Raw genomic sequence first — 15527 nt, 5'->3', positions numbered from 1 at the left:
TGCTCACCCACCACCTCTGGTGCGGTTCATCCTTCTGTAAACTGGACACAAAATGCTCCTTTGTTGCCAGCTGAGGCTCCAGGCTGGGGGAGAAGAAGGATGTCGCCCTGCAGATGTTCTGGGCTCCTGTAGCCCACACATGCCAGGCCAGTGATGGGAGAGTCTTCATACCTAGCATTCTTGACCCATGCTAGGGATAAACAGGGTCTGGATGCCCAGGCTGAGCTGGCTAGGGGTGGTGTTCTTTCTGGAAAGTCAGGAACCGACCACAGCTGGGCATCTGGTGTCTCTAGGTCCCTCTTCCTGCCATGGATGCTGCAGGGTCACCTAGACCTATGTTGAGACCTAGAAATCTATTCCCAGCTGCAAAAAGCCCTACAAGAGACTCACAGTAAAGACACACCCAGGAGTCGCTCTTTTTTTTTTTTTTTTTTTTTTTAACAGAAAGAATTATTCTGTTTATTTATGTCTCTGTGTGTGCTTGCAGGTGCCCAAATGCCAGAAGAGGCATCAGATTCCCCTCTGGAACTTTAGTTAGACAGTTGTGAACTGCCCAGTGTGGGTGCTAGGAACCAGTTTCAGTCCTCTGCAAAAGCAGCAAGCACTCTCTCCATCCTCAGACTCATTTTCAATGCAAGAATTCCAAAGAGAAGGCTGCATACATGCATGCAGTGAGAGAGAAACAGCTTTCCAGGACTCATTGCTCCAGAGGCCTTGCAGTTCCCACACTCCAGGGGAGTCAGCAGCAGCCCCTCTTGCAGACACACACACACACACACACACACACACACACACACACACACACAGTGTGTGTGTGTGTGTGTGTGTGTGTGTGTGTGTGTGTGTGTGTTGTTTCCCAAGACCATGATGTCTGCAGACAAATGCCTGTCTCAGCATATGGGTTCACGATTCCCCAGACAGCCCACCCTGACCTCCTGAGCAAGGGCCTCAGGACTGTGCGTGCAAGCAGAAGAGTGTGGACAAAAAGTGTCTGCAGTCTTGGTACCTCCTCCCTGCCCTACTGACCTGTGCTTTGGGTAGAAGAGCCTATCCCACAGAATCACATCCCTTGGCTTCCCTCCGTCTTTCATTGACTGTGCAGAACAGAAGTCAGCTGCAATTCTTTAACCCTTTGAGAGCTGGTAAACAGGGGTGGGGAGGGACAGACTTCTAGAAACACTACCTCCAGGTCCTCTGTAGCACTCTGCCAGCACCTGTGTGGGTAGGGTCCCTGAGCAGTAAGAGAACTCTCAACAGATGCTTTCTAATCTTCAGCTTAGCTTCCAGGACCCACATGGAGAGGAGATGTAGTGATGGACCCAGGACCCTGGTTATCTGGGAAGAAGACAGAGTGAGCCAGGCTAGCCCAAGGCCTGAAGTCCCCAGCTATTTCTGAACCAACCCCCTTCTCATGGTCCTGGACTTGGCAAGGAGCCCTATAAACTCCTGGGCCAAGATCCCAGCAGCCTTGACAGCATAACTCTCCTTGGCCTGCCTAATAGCTGTTCTCTCTGCCTAAGAAACAGCTGACCCTCAAGGGTCCCCCGGAAACAGAGAGCCACTGAGGTCTGCCAGGGTGGCAGCAGCCTCTCAGCTGAGACGCTATAGAAGGGTGCTAGTTTCCAAGCTGGGAGCCAGCTGGCTTCAGCCCAGCTCCTGCTTTATCCATGGGAGACAGGAGACTGAGCCAGGGTGTTGAGCCCCTGAGACAGTGAAACTGAAGCTTGGCATCTGTACCCTATAGAGCTAGCAAGGACTGGCAGCCGGGCACCACCACTGCTGGAGGCAGCGTGTACCTTCTCACAACCTGTGGAGAACCCCAGCTTTCAATGACACCCCCTCAATGGCATCCGTGCCACCAACCAGTGGTAAGATGCACTGGGAACAAAGGAGATCCCAGGCTCCTTCCTCTTGGACATTCCCTTACTCCTGGCCAGCCTGCTGGCAAAACACCGTTGGAAAGCCCAACCCAACACTTCCAGCCTGTAGTGGGAGCTTTGCACCACAAACCAGGAAGTGGGGAGGAGGGGGCAGACATTGCACAATCCCACACTTAGGCCAGAACATCTGGAGAATAGGATGCTGGCTTCCGCCCCCATCTCTGCCTCGGGTAGAAGCCAGGCTGCCCACCAAAGAGAAGGAGCTTATCCGCCCCCCCCCCCCCGAATGTGGGGATTAGACAGCTCCTAGGAGTCTTCAGAATGCCCTGATGAGGGGACAAGACCCAGCCAGGGTCTCAGTTTCCCTCCTAGACTGGGCGGGGGGGGGGGGGGGGCCTTATTCCCACAGGAAAAGAGAGTCATTGTTTGGCTGGAAAGGCTATAGGGATAAGGAGGAAGGGGGTGGGAGCCACATCCAGGCCAACCTCGTTAGTTCAAATTTACAACACATTGCCCCCACCCCACCCCCGGAAACTCCACAGAGTGCCACCAACAGCTGGATGACTTCCAGCAGGCAGCAGGCAGCAGGCAGAGAGGCTGCCCCTCCCTCCCCAGGAAGTCCTAGTTGAGGCCCGTGAAAGGGGAGGGCAGAGCCCCAGCCTAGGCCAGAGTTCAGTCCCTGAGCTGGCCATTGGAGAAGCAGTTGAGGACCAGAGTCCTGAAGGGATAGCCTAGCCTTGGGCTAAGTGCCTTGTTCATCTAAGAGTCACAAGCATATGGCCTCTTTCTCTGTCCTGGTAACATCTTCCATCCCACACCCAGCGTGGAAGAAATCAAAAACAGCTCTGACAAGCCCTCAAGGGTTGTGACAAAGCAGGGTGGATGGGGATGGTAGGATTGTGTCTGCCAAACAAAAAACAAAAAAACAAAAAACACGTTAGAACCAGATCGCCCCTAGAATGGTAGAAGAGGGTGAGGTGGCTCTGCTAGGTGTGGGGGCTACCATGAGCTGAAGTGGGGAAGGGGAGCAGCTTGCCCCGTCCCAAGACCTCCCTTCCCTTCCTTTGGGCGAGTCACTTCCCATTCGAGGTGAGCTTGAGTCCTCTCTAGGGTGCACAAGCTCATTTGAGAGGTTACAGATAGGGTGGGTAGCGGGCCTAGGTCCCGGAGAAGTCATTATTAGAGATGTGGGGAAACTGTTTCCCAGTCAGATGGGTATTCTCAGTTCCCTGCAGCCCTGGTCCTGCCCTCCACGCTGGCCAGGCTTAGGTGGTGAGCCCTCTTCGCAGCCAATTGCAGGCATCAGGGGGGTGGGAGCCAGGGATGTGAGGATCCACTCCCGAAGCAGAATTCCCTTTCCTTCCTCCTGTCAGCTGTAATAACCCAGGGCAGGGGCCTCCAGATGGGGCAGGGATCCACTTCCGGTCAGTTCCACTATCCAGCGGGAGAGTTCCAGGATCAGAGTTTGGTCTGAGGTCTCAAGGCCTCATGTTTGTCCTTCACAGCATCTACTGCACCTTCCTGTGGTCCAGCCTGTCTCAAGGCAAGGCCTTCCGGCCAGGGACCTTCGAAAATTCAGTCCAGGCTCAGGGAGGATAAGATGATGACCGTCGGGCCAATGGGACAAAACCGGACCAGAAGAACCTAGGTTCCTGCCGGAGTGGAGAAAGTGAAGGATTCTACACTCGCCACGCCACGCCCCTCCCCTAGGCTCTTCGCTCCGCCTCTCCTGTAGATTCGCCCCTCCCCCGACCTACATGCTTTCTGCGCAGGTGCAGGCTGCAGTCCCCGCCCTCTCCCCGCTTCCGGCGGCCTGGTGAGTCCTGGCGGGTGGGTAAATGCACTCGCGCAGAGGGGCCGGTCTGAGTGCGCGCCTGGGCAGAAGGGCCCTAAAGCCAGTGTCCGTGACCCTGTCCCCCGACACCAGCCAGCCTCCGTCTCCTGGACCAGCCCGCCGCCCAGGGAATGCCAGAGCAGGATCCCGAGTGACCGGATATCGTGAGACCGGCCAGATGCCAGCGCCGGTGAGAGGGGGCGCAGCGTCGCGGAGTCTGATCCCACGGCGAGCTGGCACAGTGGGTCGGGCTGCAGAGACGGTCACGTCAGCATCCATTCCCGGCTGCCTGGCAGCCTCGGTCCAACCTGGACGTCAGCACAACAGATTAAAAATAATGGGTCTTACCCGGGCGTGGTGGCGCATGCCTGTATTTCCAGTGCTTGGGAAGTGGATGGAAGCAAGAGGATAAGGAGTTCGAGGCCAGCGTAGTCTACATGGATTTTAAAAACAGTAATGGCTTTTTAACCAGCCACGGACGGAGCCGTGGTCATAGCTGAAGCCCAGCTTGGACTGAGGACAGGTCTTGGCCCTGGCCCCGAGTTCACTGCCCAGTTGTCCCTCTGTTGTACCACAATAGCTGAAGGATGTAGTCAGATTTTCCTCTTTGTTTTCCCGGCTGTTGGTAGACTAAGGCCTGCTGGTATTATTAACCCTTAGACTTTTGGCCCCAGTTCCTACTTGTTCTAATATTTACCAAGCAATCAGAGAATTGGAGCCAGCAGGGTTATAACCTGAGCACTTAGAATGGGACCAAGGCAGGTGGTCATCTCCATGCACACCCACTTGTATGTCAGGTCTTGTTAACGTTGAGGGAGGTCTTTGGAGCAGAGCCAGGACAAACTCAGTATGTTTCTCTGCTAGACCCTGCCCGGGTTCTGTCCGTATTTTAATTCCTGGCCAGGACTGGGAATAAAGAACCTTGTTTGAGAATCAAGTTTCCCTGGAGATAGTGTGATGAGTGGGAATCAAAAGAGGGCCAGCCGCTTTGTATCAGACTCAGGCATCCACCTTCTCCTAATGCCCCTGCCCTGTGTTTCGCCTATGTGCAGCAAGCATGGGCAGAGACCCACCCACCCTGTCATCACTAACAGGCCATCATTACCTATACCATGTCCCAAGGCCCCCTGAGGCTGTTAGCTGTAGTGTTCTGTTTATGCCTTGGACTGACTCACACAATGAGCATCCTCCCACTTTGCAGATAAAGAAACTGAGGCAGGCAGGCAGACACTTGCTTTTTTCACTCCCTCCCCCCGCCCCCCATTACAGCTTTCCCGAAAGATCGGACAAAAAAAGCAGCGACTAGCAGAGTCGGAGCAGCAGCAGAGCCCTAAAGAGACACCACCTTCGACTCTGGGCCTCCAGCGGAGCATCTACTTCTCCAACCCAGAGGACCGCCCTGCCCGGCTAGGACCAGAGTTCTTTGACCAGCCAGCAGTCACCCTGGCCCGTGCATTTCTGGGACAGGTAATGTGAATGCAGGTGCAGGTTCCTGTCACTACTAGTCTCTGACTCGGCCTTCCTTGTGCCTGCATAGGTAGCTGCTTTACCCGCAGCAGCCCCAGAGAGTTGGGCTATTGTCTAGTATCAGTACAAATAAGAATATTGGTAGTGATTTCCCACTGGCAACTGTTCTGCTTTAGCAATGACAAGGGGTGTGTTGTCCGACTTGCCCATCAGGGAAATAGGGACTGTTGTATCTGAAATCTCCTTAGGGACAGGTTGTTTGCAAGGACTATGGATGGGTATTGGCCCCAGCATCTGTGAGGGACCACTTTTGCTGACCCTGTTCCTTGACGAGGGGTGGGGGGAGGGACGGGGAGCAGGGATGACATTAGGCTAACAGTGTTTGAATCACTTGAAAGAGCTGGCCTCCTCACTGATGGCTCAGTATAGGTCCAGGATCTGGGCTCTGCCAGGCATGCTTGGAGTGGGAAGTGGGGACTACCCCAGGCCCAGCCTCGTGTGGCCTATGGTACAGCCTGTCGGCCGGTTATCTGGAGGGCCAGAGCTTAAGCCTGGCTCTCTGGCTTTAGAGGATCCCTGGCCCACCTTTTCCTTTTATGGTAATGCGGTCAAGGGCAGCCAGTTTCTCTGCTAGAAGAACCAGTGCTGAGAGTTCCAGGAATGGACCCTACCTCCTGTAGAAGGGACGAGATTCTGTTCTCAGGCTGTTTTAAGCTGTAAGGATCTGTGTTCCTTCTAAAAGCACCATATTAATCAGCATCTGTGACATGACAAAATCTCATGGCACAGATTAGGTCCAACACCCCCATCATACATCTGCCTCTGTTCAGCATGCCGGCTCCCCGTGATACCACCTGAGCCACATTGGTAGACAAGATGATGTGTGGCAGAGAAAGGGGCATTTTAGCCTATGTATCCCTTTAGTCAAGGCAATGCCAGGTGTGGGCCAAAAGCTCAGTGAAAGGTTCACTGCAGTGAGTTGCCAAGACAGAAGACTGCTTGGAACTGAGGATCATGCGGCTTTCCCAGACCCTCCACCAGGAAAATCCTAGGAGCTCCCTTGAGAAGTTCAGCATGTGTTCCCAGTGTGCCCTTTGCATGGGAGCACGGGAGTATAGTTAGTGAAGGAACACTCCTTGACTTTTTTCTCCTCCTAAAACATTCATCCCTATCTTCACTGTTTTTTTGGTCTTCAAAGAATTTCCAGGCTTCCATGACAAGCATTGGCCACCTTTCTCTCTACCTTGCCTGTTACACTGACCCTGAGGCCCCACGGTTCTACCTGGGCTGAGAAGAAGGTGCCTTCTGACCAGATAATCCCTCAAACCTGTGAGGTGCTACAGACATGGCTGGATCCTGAAATCCTTCTGCGAACCGTGGCTGAATCAGGCCCTGGCCATTCTTAGGACCATGGTCTAGGCTAGGCATTGCGTGAGCCACTGGTGGGCACAATCCGAGCATATGGATCCATTCCGGCTGCCTTGGCAGCCTAGCTTAACAAGCACACCACAGAATCTGGAATATCCCAGCAAGCTCTGTAGGGACACCCTTGGGGCCACTGAACATTTAAAGCTCTCAAGGGAACTCTGAGGGTGGGGGTGGGAAAGCAGAGAACATCACTGAGGGGACTTGGAGGTCAACCTGCAGTGACTCCAAGGCAATCTTGAGATACGCTTAGAACCCTTAGTGAACAAGCTGGTCAGGAAGGGCTGGTGACCTTAACAACAACGTTCAGGCTCTGAGCAGAGACGAAAGAAGAGGCAGAATGGAGGAGTCAGGTAGCTGAGTCTGACTGGGCCTGATGCCTGCTACATCCTGAGCTTAAGAGAAGTCTAGGTGGGGGCTGTCCAGGTGCGTTGACCCCCATCAGCCTGAGCTGACTCACTGCCCCACAGGTCCTTGTCCGGCGACTTGCTGATGGGACAGAACTCCGTGGGCGCATTGTGGAGACTGAGGCATACTTGGGGCCAGAAGATGAAGCTGCTCACTCGAGGGGTGGTCGGCAGACCCCCCGTAACCGGGGCATGTTCATGAAACCTGGGACCCTGTATGTGTACATCATCTATGGCATGTACTTCTGCTTGAATATCTCCAGCCAAGGTTAGTGGTGCTGAGCTTGGGGGAACAGAGGCTAGCAGCTGGCCAACCCCCTGAAAGACTGGAGTAGAGACGTGCCATTGCCGGGGCCAAGTTGGGATTTCAGGAGCTTTGGCTGTCCCTGGCGGGGCAAGGCTGGCTAAAGCAGCCAAGGCTCCACAGAATAGAGGCTATGGGACCAACTTGAATGTAGAGCTGTCAGATCTGTGGCCAGAGTTCAAAGTGATCCCACCACACCAACACACACACACACACACACACACACACTGGGTTAGATTTAGAGCACAGCAGGGGGTAGAGAAGTGGAAAGCAAGAGACTGGTTTTGGGTAAGCTGGGTTTGTACAGGAACCTTGCCAAAAGTCCTATTATAGGATTTAGCTTGGTTATTCTCAGCCAGGAGCATTTCTGCCCCCAAGGGGGGACATTAGGCAATGTTTGGTGACATATTTGGGTCTGACTGTCATCTAGCAGGTAAAAGCAGAGATGCTGCCAGAAACCTCACGATGAGCACATAGGACCTTCTGGCCCCAGATAGTGGAACGGTGCTGGTCCAGTGCTCGTGGGAGAAACCAACTCTTTTCTGGGGTCCAGCTCTGTCCTGACAAGCATGTAGCCTTGTGTTCTCAGTGCTCCAAGCATGAAGAACCAGTATCTGCCAAAGCCATCGCTGACCAGAAGCATGGCTGGTATATCTCAGCATCTGGGAGCTGATCCCTCCATGCTCATCGCAAAGTGACCAATGTAGTTGGTTTGTTGGACAAGTACTTGTGGTGCAGGGAGTTGTGGCCATCCATAGCAGACGGCTGAGTGTTCAGTGTAGGGGAGCTGGCAGCTGGAAGTGAGTGGATCACTGCGCTGGCTCTGTGTCTACCACAAAGCTGATTCTGAGTGATTCTCTGGATGACAAAGACATCAAAAGATGTCACAAAGAGGGGGATGAAGAGGTAGTTCAGTGGTTAAGAGCACTGGCTGCTCTTGCAAAGGACCTGGGCTCTCTTCCCAGCCCCTACAGGGCAGTTCACAACCATAAGCATAACTCCAGTTCCTGAAGACCCGGGGCCCTCTTCTAGCCTGTCAGCACTAGGCACACAAATGGTGTAGACATACATACAGGGGAAACACCAATACACTTTGTTTTTAAGTTTTTTAATTCAAAAGAGAGAGGAAGATGACAGAAGCCTTCTTAGACAGAATCAACCTTGCTTGTGTGGTTAGTGGTGTAGTCTCTGGGGAGGAAAAGCACAAGTTCCTAGGACATGGTGGACAAGGCAGAAGCAAGGTTGAGCATAGAGCTGAAATGCCCCAGGAACACCTAGGTTAAGACCAAATCCCACAAGGTACACATGGTCCTGGTTAGGATCATCCATGTGAGCAGAGGCTGAGCACATGGATGTGTGTGTGTGGTGTGAGTATGGTGAGACTATGATATGGCCAGGTGTGAATGCTGAGGGTATGGGAAGAGGATGAGGATTCAAGAGCCAAGCAGAGCAGAGGTTAAAATGCCAAGTTAAAGCAGATGTGTAGCGGACTTAGGCAAGGACATAGAGGTCAAAGGTGTTTGCATAAAGATGAGAGGGGTGGAGCTGGAGAGATAGCTGAGTGGTTAAGAGTACTGTCTGCTCTTCCAAAGGCCCTGAGTTCAATTCCCAGCAACCACATGGTGGCTTACAACCATCTATAATGAGATCTGGTGCCCTCTTCTGGCTTGCAGGGGTACAAGCAGGCAGAGAAAGATGAGAGAGAGCCAGGATAAGGTGGGGTAAGGATAAATGGCTCTGGGGAGGACTGAAAGTAGGGGGACTCTGCCCTGCACTCACAGTTTCTGTATCCTTCTCCCTGAAATGACAGAGGCAGTCCCAGGTGATGAGCTGGGTACAGCATGGGAGGAAGGGTTCCAAGGACTGGATCTTCCAGGGTTTCTAGACAAGTATCATATTTGGATTAGGTCTAGGACTTACTACTTTTTAGTAGCGTGACTAGCCTTCTGCCCCAGAGGTGCTGGCTTTCTGGGGCTTCCAATGCCACCCTCATACCCACTACCAGCCAAGACTTGGGGAAGTGTGCTACAGAGATGACCCAGTGGTTAAAGACATTTGCAGCTCTTTCAGAAGGCCCAAGTTCAGATCCCATATCAGGCAGTTTACAGTTGCCTATAACTCCAACTCCAGGGGATCCAGCATTCTCTTCTGGCCTCTTAGGACACATAAGACACATGTATGAATAAGCAGTGACACAGAAATAAAAATAATTTTTAAAAAAACGGCTAGGGAAAGCTGCAGAAAGAGAATGCTAATACCAAAGACTCACCCACACCAGTTAATCTTAGTTCTGGCTCTGGAGAGCAGTGGTGGGGTCTCACTGTCAGTCTTTTATGCTGGAGGCTTCCCAAGGTCTCAGGGAAGGCTGAGCAGCCTGGTCGATGCTATAGGGAAGGGGGAGGCAGAGGGTCTGGATGCAATGGACACTGGTTTACACATGCAGGAAGACAACAGCAGCACCTCCCCCTTCCAACACTCAGTATGTGCAGGGGCAGCAGGTCTGAGGTTTACTTCCAAGCTCTCTGTCTGTCCTACAGGGGCTGGGGCTTGTGTCCTGCTAAGAGCACTAGAGCCTCTGGAAGGCCTGGAAACCATGCGGCAGCTTCGTAACAGCCTCCGGAAAAGCACTGTCAGCCGTTCCCTCAAGGACCGTGAGCTTTGTAGTGGTCCCTCCAAGCTGTGCCAGGCCCTAGCCATTGATAAGAGCTTTGACCAGCGAGACCTGGCCCAAGATGAGGCTATGTGGCTGGAGCATGGCCCACTGGAGTCCAATAGCCCTGCTGTGGTGGCAGCAGCCCGCATAGGCATTGGTCACGCAGGGGAGTGGACCCAGAAGCCCCTGCGCTTCTATGTCCAGGGCAGCCCATGGGTCAGTGTGGTAGATAGAGTGGCTGAACAAATGTTATCAGCCTCAACAAATGGCCTGCTCTGGTGAGCTTTTTAACTGTTTAAAAGTAGAATAAATATTCTGTTTGTAGTAACTGTCCAGGTCTCAGCCAGAATTTGTGTGCATGCAGTTAGTTCTTTATCCAGGTCAGGAAACCTAGGTAGCCAGTATGCAGGGGAACGGAGAGAGAGAACCATCAGTGTGCAAGTATATTCATCTAGGAGCAGGAATGAGTTACCAAGTGGGTTTTTAGTTCCATAAGGGGCAGGCTGGGAAAGGGATCTCAAAGACACAGCCTATGTGTGTATGAAGGGTTGGAGGCTTTAAAGGCACATCCTGGAAGACGTTCTCTAGCTCAGCAATGTTAAGATGCTGTAAGGTCCAGATTGAAGAGTAAGACAGGCCAGGTGTGGTGGCGCACGCCTTTAATCCCAGCACTTGGGAGGCAGAGGCAGGCAGATCGCTGTGAGTTCGAGGCCAGCCTGGTCTACAAAGAGCTCAGGACAGCCAAGGCTACACAGAGAAACCCTGTCTCAAACAAACAAAGAGTAAGACATGTGGGGCTGGAGAGATAACAATGGTTAAAGTGCTTCCTGCTATTCTAGAGTTCTGTTCCCAGAAGCAAACCCAGTGCCACACAACCTCTGTAACTCTAGCTCCAAGGCACGCTTCCTTCTGATCATTGAGGGCACACATACATACAAAACCATAAATAAAAATAAATAAATATATATATATATTTTTTAAAAGCAACATTGGTGGCACATGTAGTACTTGGGGGACAAAGGTAGGAATATCAGTAGTTTGAGCAAATATGACGTCTGGGCTACATAAAACTTTGTCTCAAAAAAAAAAAAAAAAAAAAAAGGCCCAGCAGAGGTTGCCCCATAGCTGCTTCTAACCAGACTGACAGCTGGAACAAGAACTAGTTCTGCCTGGCTGGGGCTGCCTATCCTCCTAAGGCCAATCAGTCACTCTGGGGCAGAGAGGAAGCTAGTTCCCATCCACACACTTGGCCTGCTGCCTGCGCTCACGTGAGCAGAGCCTGGAAGACAGCAATGACGGGGTCCTCGTGGGTGGTCACCACCAGCACACTGCGGAATTTGTCAAAGAGCATGAGCAGCTGGGAGCGCCGTGTATTCTCGTTGTACATGATCTCCTCCAGGTGGTGGCGGCCACGGAAGTAGTGAAGGAGCCTGGAGGGAATACGATGGCATGAGCCTAGCCCAAGGCCAGTGCTACTAAGGACAGCCATTGGTAGGTGGATCTGTAAACTGCCTACAAGCTTGTGAAGAGCTGTAGGAGGGCCCAAGCACCCTGCACCTGACGTCCATCGTTCCCCCAGTGACAGGTGGGGTGGGGGCCTGAAGTGAGTCCACACGGCAGCGTGGCCACCTAGGCTTGCACCCTGATGAAGGCAAGAATGCTAAAGCTCCTTTCCATTCTTGATGGCACTGCCATGGAAGCTCTCTGCAGCTGAGTCCGGCACAGGCCAGGGTACAGATAAGGCCTGGGTCAGCACTTGAAGAGTTGCAAATGGTCCTCCAACAGTCTGCAGTGTGATTCTTCAAACAACAGACACCGACAATACCATGCCCTAACAACACCTAAGTCAGGATGGAGGTGACAGACAGCAAACTGCTATGATACAGGGTCCTAAGTTTTCTCTCAGGACCAAGAATCAGGACATACTCCTGACAAGTCGGTCAGAACTTGAGAGCAGCTGCCTCTCAGGCAGTGACGGGGAACATCCACAAGTACTGAGGAAGCTGCCCTTTAGACCCAGGGGCGTGGCCACAGCCTGCATCCCCGCACACCTAGACACTAGCTCCTGCTCTGCACACACCACTTCACTGTGAGCTGGGCAAGGACACCAGCGCTCCCGTGCACAGTACCCCTGTCCCACTCAGTCATCTGCTCCCACCTGGCAAACATGCGCAAGTCCTCAGGGTTCTGGGCTGCAGGCACATTAAGGATGGCAGCTCGCTCGTGCTCTGAGAGGCTGGCCAGCAGGTTTTCTGTCATCCTCCTGTTCAGTGGCGAGTCCCCACTGGGGAGCAGCTCTGCACTGGAGTTGTCCATACTGGGGCTGGTAAGGGTCATGTCATCACTGCTAGCTGTGGGTTGGAAGAGCATCAAAGGTACTGACTGCATCCAGATCCTGAGGTCCTCAACTATACCATCTGCCTTCATGTAAGAACTCACTGTACCCCACCTCCTAGGCCATGTGCCCCTTGTGTGGCTAACCTGGAACACAAGGAGCTGCCCCTATAGGGCCAGAACAAAACCCACTACATCCCAAGGCAGGCATGGGTGTCTTGTCCCATCCCACCTCAGCGAACACAGGATGACAGTTGTGGTCCCTGTGGTGACAGTATGAGGCCCTGCTCTGAGCCCAGGCTACAGTGGGAAAGTCCAGCTGTGCTGCAGTGCGTAAAGGCTGCTCCTGACAACAGACAGCTGTTCGGGGGCAGAGCCTCCCCCTTGGACCAATGGCAGTACAGGGGAGGCAGGAGGAAGAGGTCTCCACAGAACAGGGCACATTAGTGTACAGACATGTAAAGACACTTCTTATTCCAACAGTGCCCAGGCTTCCTGGATGCCAGCACCAAAGTCTCCCGGCCCCCCATTACCAGACAGGTGTCCTGGAAGGGGACCCTACTTGGAGAGCCAAAGCTTAAGGCATTGGGCGTGCTGAGGCTGCGGCCGCCAACTCGGGCTGTGAAGGGGACATCGTCCTCTCTCAGTCGGGGCTCCTCTTCACTGGGTGAGGCCATGAGGCAAACATAGGTGTGCAGCTGGATGAGGAGCCGGCGCTGCAGCATCCACACCACCATCTGGATGAGCTGGGTCTATGGGTGAGCAGAATGAGACAGCAGGTGGGCTGGCTCCCTGACTAAGCCTTGAGGAACAGGTTCCTGCTCCTAGGGGATGAGAGAGCCATGGTCCTTCACAGTCCCTGTCCTAAACAGGAAGGCCTCCTGTGTGGAAGACCCTCAACGGCTGGGTAGCTCTGCAAGGTCAGCTCACCCCCGGAAAGTAATGGGAGCAGAAGAACCCCCAGACCACACCTGCAGTAGCTCCCATCACACACCTGGGCTCCTTCCCTTCTCTGAGCCGACTTTCCCTAGAGCCAGGTCTGTTCCTTCCTCCCTCCTTCACTTCCAGCCCACTAAGACCTGCTGCCATCAGACAGTCCACCACTAGGCAAGCTCACACAATGTTCAGAGAACAACTGGCCTGAGTTCTTGGCTCTACCCTGAAAGTTTTACTCCAAGAACACAGGTGATTCCAAAGGAAACCAGAAAGTGGCCTCTGTTCCTATGTGGGGCCAATGGCTCTCTCTTCCTTGGGAAGGCATGCTCAGACCTTGTGAGCACTGGCCCATAGCAGTGCAACCTAGTGCCAGGAAGTACCCAGCACTGATGGAAAAGCACCTCTCAGGCACGGACACCAAGCAGCAAGGTGTGTGCAGACAGAATCAGTGTTCTCATCTTTGGGAGGCCCAGAAGAGCTGCTGCAGGGGCTGGGTTACTAGGAAGGAAGCTTTATATACCCAACCATGGTTAAAACCAAATCAAGTTTTAAAGAATTAAAGCTATTGTAACACAAAATGTAAAGAATAAATCACAAAGCTCCATGAGTACCAGGCAGCATGTCTCTAGGAGGTGGCAAACCAGACAGCTCCGTCGCAGCCGCTGACAAGGCCTGAAGCAGCTGCTCAGGCACGGCCTGGAAGATCAGCCGTTATCCAGACAACTGGGAAGTTTCTGCTGGGATAGGAGCACTGCCAGGCCCTCCCCAAGAACTGCCTGGGGAGAAGAGGAAGGGTACAGATGCAGAGTGTATCTTTCATCCTCCTGGCTTGGTTCCTAGAAACCAAGGGCTCCATGAAAGGCAGCTTTAGAACTGACACCCTCAGCATGTAAATGAGCTAAAAACCCAGGATCTTATCCCATTCACAATTTGAGAAGGGGAAGTGTTTGACTTTGAGGACTGATTTTGCCCAGTGTATCTGGCACCTATGAAATGCTTTGCTTCTGAAGATAAAGCACGGAGACCACCCACCTTGTCTCAGACACCTGTCCTCTTTCTGGGGATCCCCTCCTAGAGCTCAGGGCACTTAACAAACGGGAGGGGCAAAGCCTCTCTGGCTCCAAGTCACCATCTCACCATCTCTTGAGCATGGGGCTGTGAAAAGTGACTGGCCACTGCAAATTCATCCCCTTCATCTTCGGAAGCACCCTTACCACAACCAGCCTCCAACTGCCAGCCTCTGCCCTGACCCAGGCTCACCAGGCACTAGCCTGATACTGTAGGTCTTCTTAGGAAAAGACTCTAGGCCCAGGGACTAGAGGATTCCACACAAAGATGGTTTGTATGGTTTCTATCCCCCAAAGGGAGAGATACAGGAACTAAGCTGTTTTGGAAAGCAGGGCCCAGGCTTAGTGAAAACAAAGCTGTCTCCAGTCTCCATCTGTGAGAAGCCCCTGGCCCAGAAGGCAGCACAAGGAGATCCTGTCAACCCAGGAAAAGCTAATGCCCTTCTGGCAAACTTAACCTAGTCCTAGACCTGAGGACACCCATGGTGGGCTCCATGGACCATAGGAAACCTGTAGTACTTGCCAGCAAGTCCCTCCAAACCAAGGTGAAAAGGTCAGCAGTGCCTTTGAATCAGGGGCCGCCAGACAGGCAGTTCGAAAGCCACATAGGGCTCCAGTGACTCACCTCCTGTGCAGGGGGTGCCAGAGGGCTCCTGAACTCCGATAAAGAAACAGGCAAAGAAAACTTGGCCAGGACGGATGGCAGGTCATGGGACGGAAACTGGCGTGAAAACTGCTCGGCCAGTGGGGAGTACCTGGGGCAGACAACAGAGGTCACAGTGCAGTTTCCATGCTTCCGCGTGAGCATAATGACAACAGAAGGCCTTCAGATGGACAGAGTTGTAGGCACTGTCCCTCCAGATGTGGCAGGAGCCACAGAGCCCCTCTGATCTTAGCCAAAAAGAGATAATCTTGACATGGCCAGCACCAAACCAGACTGGGATCTGCTTGTAAGCATGCCTTTGGCAGCATCAGGATACAGTGCAAGCTGGCCTCAGGGTATCAAAGCCTCTGGGGCCTGGCCACTGGAGGCACCATGAAAGGGTCCCGCTGGGCACTTGCTAGCTCAGCTCCAGATTTTGGCACCCAATGGTACTCACAGACATACACTGGCATTGGGAGACAGGACGTAGACGTTGTTCTCACACAGCGGGTAGATGATGACGGCCTTGCCCCAGTAGACCAGGTGAGCCGCAAGCTGGAAGACCTGCACACCAACA

At 53.1% G+C, this 15527-nt stretch overlaps 2 protein-coding genes across 5 annotated transcripts in view; one reads left to right on the top strand and one right to left on the bottom strand.

Moving 5' to 3' along the window:
• The first annotated feature begins 3671 nt into the window (after window positions 1-3671).
• On the top strand, window positions 3672-10479 carry Mpg (N-methylpurine DNA glycosylase). Its single transcript, XM_051167388.1, has 4 exons — window positions 3672-3904; window positions 4984-5181; window positions 7077-7281; window positions 9855-10479. Exons 1-4 carry the CDS (start codon window positions 3719-3721, stop codon window positions 10250-10252), a joined length of 987 nt encoding a protein of 328 aa, XP_051023345.1. The 5' UTR covers window positions 3672-3718; the 3' UTR covers window positions 10253-10479.
• Window positions 10480-11126: 647 nt separating this feature from the next.
• Window positions 11127-15527, bottom strand: part of Nprl3 (NPR3 like, GATOR1 complex subunit) — a 37336-nt gene continuing 32935 nt past the window's right edge. For all 4 annotated transcript variants that reach the window (XM_051167357.1, XM_051167358.1, XM_051167359.1 and 1 more), the window contains 5 exons: window positions 15408-15514; window positions 14933-15062; window positions 12867-13056; window positions 12129-12321; window positions 11127-11400 (listed from right to left, as the gene is read on the bottom strand). In XM_051167357.1, the coding sequence (XP_051023314.1) occupies window positions 11235-11400; window positions 12129-12321; window positions 12867-13056; window positions 14933-15062; window positions 15408-15514 (786 nt within the window). In that variant the 3' untranslated portion in view covers window positions 11127-11234. The remainder of the gene's footprint in view (window positions 11401-12128; window positions 12322-12866; window positions 13057-14932; window positions 15063-15407; window positions 15515-15527) is intronic.

The sequence above is a fragment of the Acomys russatus genome, chromosome 25 (assembly GCF_903995435.1).
Source record: "Acomys russatus chromosome 25, mAcoRus1.1, whole genome shotgun sequence".
Taxonomy (NCBI): Eukaryota; Metazoa; Chordata; class Mammalia; order Rodentia; family Muridae; genus Acomys; species Acomys russatus.
This window is presented reverse-complemented; position numbering and strand designations above follow the sequence as displayed.

Coding starts and splice junctions, on each gene's coding strand:
- Mpg (XM_051167388.1), top strand. CDS start 3,719: ATGCACTCGCGCAGAGGGGCCGGTCTGAGTGCGCGCCTGGGCAGAAGG. Junction 5,182..7,076: donor CCCGTGCATTTCTGGGACAG/GTAATGTGAATG, acceptor ACTGCCCCACAG/GTCCTTGTCCGGCGACTTGC. Junction 7,282..9,854: donor CTTGAATATCTCCAGCCAAG/GTTAGTGGTGCT, acceptor TCTGTCCTACAG/GGGCTGGGGCTTGTGTCCTG.